This window comes from Acartia tonsa, chromosome 5 (assembly GCF_053477335.1).
Source record: "Acartia tonsa isolate MP-2025a chromosome 5, ASM5347733v1, whole genome shotgun sequence".
Lineage (NCBI taxonomy): Eukaryota > Metazoa > Arthropoda > Copepoda > Calanoida > Acartiidae > Acartia > Acartia tonsa.
Window position 1 is genome coordinate 43834573 of NC_137264.1, and position 6343 is coordinate 43840915.

Below are 6343 nucleotides of genomic sequence, written 5' to 3' on the forward strand. Positions count from 1 at the left end.
CGTGTTAAGCCACGATCGCGGTTTAAAACCCAAAACTAACCATTTGTTTTTTTAGAATCCTAAAGACAAGTGTGTCAACGTACCTGAGTTCTACCCCTGAAACTATGGAGAAACATTTAGATGAATGCGCCAACATGATCTGCCATGGTCAACATACCTATGTTTATGCCCAGGTAGGTTCATGTTTTAACTATTAGCGGCTAGGCCCCTAGAGGAATCAAAGGGCACATGATGGAAAGGGGGAGGGAGGGGGAGGAATATACAACCTCAACAGCGATAAACAAAATTACCCTTACTGCAGATTAAAAATTATTTGTTGTAAAGTTTACACATTGTTACCAAACAATGAAGACTTAATTTTTTCTTCAGGTGTTATTATCAGTACTTGGATCAGAACAGAGAGGAGGTCATGTAATCAGAAGACTGCAACAAGAAGTTCAAAAACAGGCCATCAAGGTAATTAGAAGTTAGCTACTTATTATGATCAGGATGGATGCGACTGTTTGACTTCTATCATGGAGAATCAATGGGCGACAATTATCAAGATCAGAAAGATTCATTTTTTGTAGTAACTAGTTTTTATCAAAACATGTTACTATAATCTTTAATTGCTATCTAGCATTATATTTGTCAAAAATTAGGATTAGAAGTAGGATTTAAAGAACTTAAACTTAGAATCTATCTAACTTTATTTGTTCTTCGATTTTTAATTAATTTTTTCAGGCAAACCATGACGTTACCCCCATAACTATGGCCCTAATGGCAGGCTTCCAGCACAGCAAGGCGGCACACAACCTCTCCAGTATGTTGTCCAGGAATGCCCTGAATCCAGCAGATATTGTACAGGTAAACAGAGTGATCAGCAGGTTAAATTGGGAGGGAGTAGTTTTTTCTGGTGTGTTTCTTAGTCTTGGTTAGGATAGGTTATATATTGTACAGGGTAGCCCAGCGGGTTTAGGGCATACAGATAAAAAACGCACCTTCCTTATTTTCTGTTATGTACCTATAAAGAAAATGTGCATAGAATATTTATGATTGTGTTTAGTTGCACCGACTGTATAACTCGAGTGACCCACCTCCAGTAGAGTTGCTACGGATACCTCAGTTCTTACAGCTCCTCATTGATATCCTCTTCATACCTGGGGCTAAAATCAATCAGGTAATAGTTATTTATCGCATCGTATTATAAACAGCTTTCCGCGGATATGAAAATGTACAATTATAAATTATTAGAATCAGTTTTGTTAAATGCCGAAGGCACGGACGATAAAACTGGCTTTAATATTATAATAGTACATTTTTATATTCGTAGAAAGCTGGATGTATTACGATACGATACATAATTTTATCAGTATGGCTTAGAACCGGTTCTAATTCAGCGGATATTAATCGTTTTTCCGATCTATCCTAACTCTGTTTAGTAAAATAACACATATTTTGCAAATACTACTTGGTTTCTATAATTTTGACCGCTCATACGTAAATATAAAATTGAATATTTTTTTATATTTTTGAATAATTAAGAAAATTGTAATCTTGTTCATTTTATAATCTTAAGGACCAGGCTTTCAATCCTAGTGTGTCAAAAAGTTAATCTCATTTTCACCAATAATTCAAATACTTATAACTTACCTTTTTCGGTCTATTATATGTACCTATTAGAGATAATCTTATTGTGGGATCTCTTTAAACAAAGCTTGAAACTAGACGCCTACAAGAACGAAATTTTTTCTTTCATTTTTTGGATGATTTTTGTACCTATGTGTTTTTAAATAACGTCTTGTGTGTTTAGGAGCATAAATCCAAGTACATCTTCCTATTGGCGTATGCCTCCAGTGTTTGTGACACCTGGTCCATGAAGCGAGGTAGCAGGAAGTCCCTGAACAAGGACGAGGTGAAGGGGACCAGCCAGGCCCTAGAGAAAGTACACTCTATTTGCTCCATTAACAAAGGTTTGATACCTTGATTTGTAATTGACAGTGCATGGACAAAAACTGCCCCCCCCCCCCCTCCCTATTTTGAAATTATTTCACATGATTTGGCATGTAGGATTTCTGAGCTTGATTAGGTACTAGTTAGTTTAGGGAAATTTTGAAATGTTATGCTTCTTCATTTATCTCGCGTCATCGGGGTGGTGATAGGTTCGAATCTTGGCATAATACTGCTTCATAACTAAAAACGTTAAAACTGATTTCTACTGCTGCTATGGCTGTTGCGCGACAAAATAATAAGAGTAGGAGAAAAGCCATACCTGACCATAGAGTATGAGGTTTTTGATAGGTACAAGGAATTTAGTATTATTTGAGATCTTTCCTGGCACAATTATAAAATAGCTGCGCTACTAAAAAAACATAAATATTTTTGTGTTCAGGTAATGTTGAGCTGTTGGCCGAGCTGAACACGCTGTACCAGTGCATCAGGTTCCCCGTCGTGTCTGTCGGCGTCATCAGATGGGTCGAGTGCATTGTCAATGAACAAAACTATTTCTCAGTTAACAGGTATGCATGCACATTCAGGGATCTAAAGGGATAAGATAATGGCCGATAAATTGATGTACATCTCCATTGACAATGCACGAAATTACCTACCACTTCTGTAGATTACAATTAGCGGTTGAAACGTTGAAACACTCAACTTAATAAACCAACCAATCAAAATTTAATAAAAGTCCATAAAGTTGTTGAGCAAACGAATAGAAAAATTATTATAAAACTTTGGGGACTAGTGTAATAAACAGCGCATTGTCCCATCCCTCTCTGTTAGATATGCCTCTTTCTTACCTACCTAGTGAAGATATTCTTTAACTCCATATATCATAAATGACATAGAGCACTTCAAAACAGATTACTGAAATATTTTATACCATGTTTAAGTATGTGTAGTGGTAGGTTGTCGAAATTCCCGTTGACTGTATTTTAGTTACTTAGGTATATTTTCCGTTGATCTTTTTATTTGAAAAGACAAATAAAACGTTTTTTTTATGAGATTCCCTATTATTATTCAATCAAAATTTTTTCAGTGACATATGTCCAATCCATCTTGCCCTGCTTGACGAAGTTGTTGCCAACCATCCTCTGCTGCACGCTAAAGTGTTGTCCTTGTTTACAAGCCTTTTTGAGAATTCCTATGGTAAGAAAGTTTAAAGAAGTTGTATCAACTTTTTTTTTTATAGCTAGCCGGTCCTTTTAGTAAGTAGTAGATGTAAAATTTTTCATAGAATTCAGATATGCAATCGGTTTTTTTGTAGACCTCTTATTTTTTAAGTAATTTAAGTTTAAAAAAAAAAATTAAGTCGATTTTAAGGTACTAAAATGCAACAAAAAAAAGAAAGAAAATGGCCATTATGAACAAATATAGTAAGATCTTTAATTTGACACCTTACTTTTTCAATTCTGTCAGGTAATTATTGAAAAAATCGATTTTTTAAAACCCACGAGAATAAAAACTTTGAACTCAATTTTATCATTTCACAAGTAAAAAAATATGGGTTCATATATACCTTTAGAATCAGAAAAATATTACGAATCCATTGTAAGCAAAATTGAAAAAAAAGTTTACAATATAGTATATAAACTACAATAAAAGGAATTATATGAAAATATCATATTATATTGTACAGGCAACGTCTTAACTTTTGAATTGGGTATAAAAATGGGAAGGGGGTATAGAGGGGGTAAAGAGGGGGTAAAAAAGGGAAGACGATAGTGTTGCCAGAACAAAAAATACAATTGGCCATTTTTATATTTTTTTATTTTTTTACTTTTTTTCAATTTTGCTTACAATGGATTCGTAATATTTTTCTGATTCTAAAGGTATATATGAACCCATGTTTTTTATGTCTGTTTGAGAAAATATTTAGGTCTAAAGTTTTTATTAAACCGAGGTTAAAAAAATAGATTTTTTCAATAATTACTCAACAGAATTTTAAAAGTAAGATGTCAAATTAAAGATCTTACTATTTTTGTTCTTACTGGCCCTTTTCTTCTTTTATTTTGTTGCGTTTTAGTACCTTAAAACCGACTTAATTATTTTTTAAAAAAACTTAAATTACTTAAAAAATAAGAGGTCTACAAAAAAACCGATTGCATATCTGAATTCTATGAAAAATTTTACATCTACTACTTACTAAAAGAACCGGCTAGCCATAAAAAAAAAGTTGATACACCTTCTTTCCTAAAAGATTTATTTAAGCACTGCCTTTTGAATTTATATCATGTACATGTACAGCTACTCTAGAAACTACTTGGTACGTAACCCTTTTGGTTCTTATGAAAGAAAAATCCGTTTAATTTATACATATGTGATCATTTCGTGGTTACTTAGCAAAGTTATATCATATAATCAAAATATCAAGATTCACATTAAGAATTACATAATTATCCTAATTTTTGGATATGTGTTTTATCAGAAATGCTTTATAATAAAGATGATTTTTTAAATATTAGGCTTATTCGTGCTTACAGTTGATAGATCAACAATGTTCAACCTTTTAAAACTGCATTTCATTTCAAAAAACCATTTAGAATTGCTTCTGAATTAAATTTTTTTATACTTGACTTAAACCTACTTTTATAAGAACTTTATACAAACGTTTTACTTAAATCTTTGTTATTATTATTGAATATTTAGTTCTTGGTAATTCTTAAAAATTCAATATATTAAGGTGACATGGAGATTCTAGCCGCCCTGGAGATTAAGAAGATGTTGGTGGACAGGTTGGTCAACCTGTTGGCCAGGGGTTGTGTCCTTCCGGTGGTCAAGTACATGGCTGAGTGTTGGAGGTCCACAGATACAGATATCTCACTGATCAGGTACATACAATTCTGAAGTAATTTGTTTGTGATTGTACGTTCAGAAATCTTTCATACATATCTGGTTGTAGATGTCAAGGGAAAAGACATAGGATTGTAAATTTATAAACACATTATCTTATTCGTTTGCTCAAAAACTTTAGATTTTTTATTGAATTTTTATTGTTGGGTTCCAAAGTAATAGTGTACATACATTTCAACCAATAATATTAATCTCCAGAGTGTAATTTGGCTATTAACATCTTTTTATTTACACGGTGTTTCATTATAAATGTATTTTGTGACAGAAGTACTAGAGACAATTGCGCCACTCTATAGTAGTGAGTTTTGTAGTTTTACTTAGTAATATTGATAAATACACAGTGTTTCTTTATATAGGTATTTTGTGACAGAAGTACTAGAGACAATTGCCCCACCCTATAGTTTCGAGTTTTGTAGTTTTACTTAGTAATATTGATAAATACACAGTGTTTCTTTATATAGGTATTTTGTGACAGAAGTACTAGAGACAATTGCGCCACCCTACAGTTCCGAGTTTTGTAGTTTTACTTAGTAATATTGATAAATACACAGTGTTTCTTTATGTAGGTATTTTGTGACAGAAGTACTAGAGACAATTGCGCCACCCTACAGTACCGAGTTTGTTGCCCTATTTCTACCTCTTGTCGAGAATGAAGATATTACAGGTATTTTTTATCTATGTTTTAGTAGCTAAGCTAAGATGTGTCTTCTTTTTGTCCTTCGTCGCCAAATAATGGGAAGAAATGTGATTTAATCAGCCAAAAAGAAAATAAACCAAAATTTCTTGGAAATCTTCTTGATTCTACAACCCACTTAATCCGTGGCAGTGAAATGGGTATATGGAAATTTTATTGGGAAAATGTAAACTTTTTGTGCCATTGAAGATCATAATCAGAAATTTCTGTAGAAGATTATATTGACTGATTTTATAACCCTTTTTTGAAACCCAATCATCCAAAAAATGTATCCTTGTTAGTCTGAAGTAGCACAAAGACACATACATACATATATCCTAGAGGCCTCAATTTTTTACCATATCCCACTTTTAATTTTAGTTTTAAAAAAAAAGTGAAAAAAATATTTTTTGGAGGTGGCATTTTATTTTAAGGGCGATTTCTTTTGGGTGGGTGGTGGTAACATCCCACAAAATGGAAATAAACCTTCCCAGAACACAGCGTTGCGGAGCCGTGAGATTTTAGTGCGGCTCCGGATCCGGATCCAAAATTGGCTCCAGCTCCGACCTAAAATAAAAAAAACTCAACATATTTTTTTTGCTAAGTCTATTTTTGACTTTTAATTAAGTTTTGAAGTTTTTAAAAAGTTAATTTTTTTTTTATAAAAATGGACTTGAAAACTTAAAAGGGGGATTTTGCATACGACCCAACAGAGTTATCAAATTATAATTAATAAAAAATCTCTTGTTTAGCTAACTCGGAGCCGGAGCCGTTTTTTACCGAAAATTACGGCTCCGGCTCCAGCAAAATATGGCGGCTCCCGGCTCCGGCTCCACA

The 6343-nt window shown here is 33.1% G+C and overlaps 1 protein-coding gene across 3 annotated transcripts in view; it reads left to right on the top strand.

Annotated features, from left to right (window-relative positions):
• The window catches only part of TH1 (negative elongation factor complex member TH1), a 47846-nt gene that overhangs the window by 40771 nt on the left and 732 nt on the right, over positions 1–6343 (top strand). Inside the window, exons 8-16 of one of the 3 annotated variants that reach the window (XM_080161826.1) lie at positions 56–173; positions 370–456; positions 724–846; positions 1046–1159; positions 1793–1952; positions 2372–2498; positions 3020–3129; positions 4664–4811; positions 5400–5497. In XM_080161826.1, the coding sequence (XP_080017952.1) occupies positions 56–173; positions 370–456; positions 724–846; positions 1046–1159; positions 1793–1952; positions 2372–2498; positions 3020–3129; positions 4664–4811; positions 5400–5497 (1085 nt within the window). The other 2 variants (XM_080161828.1, XM_080161827.1) reach the window with 2 other exon arrangements.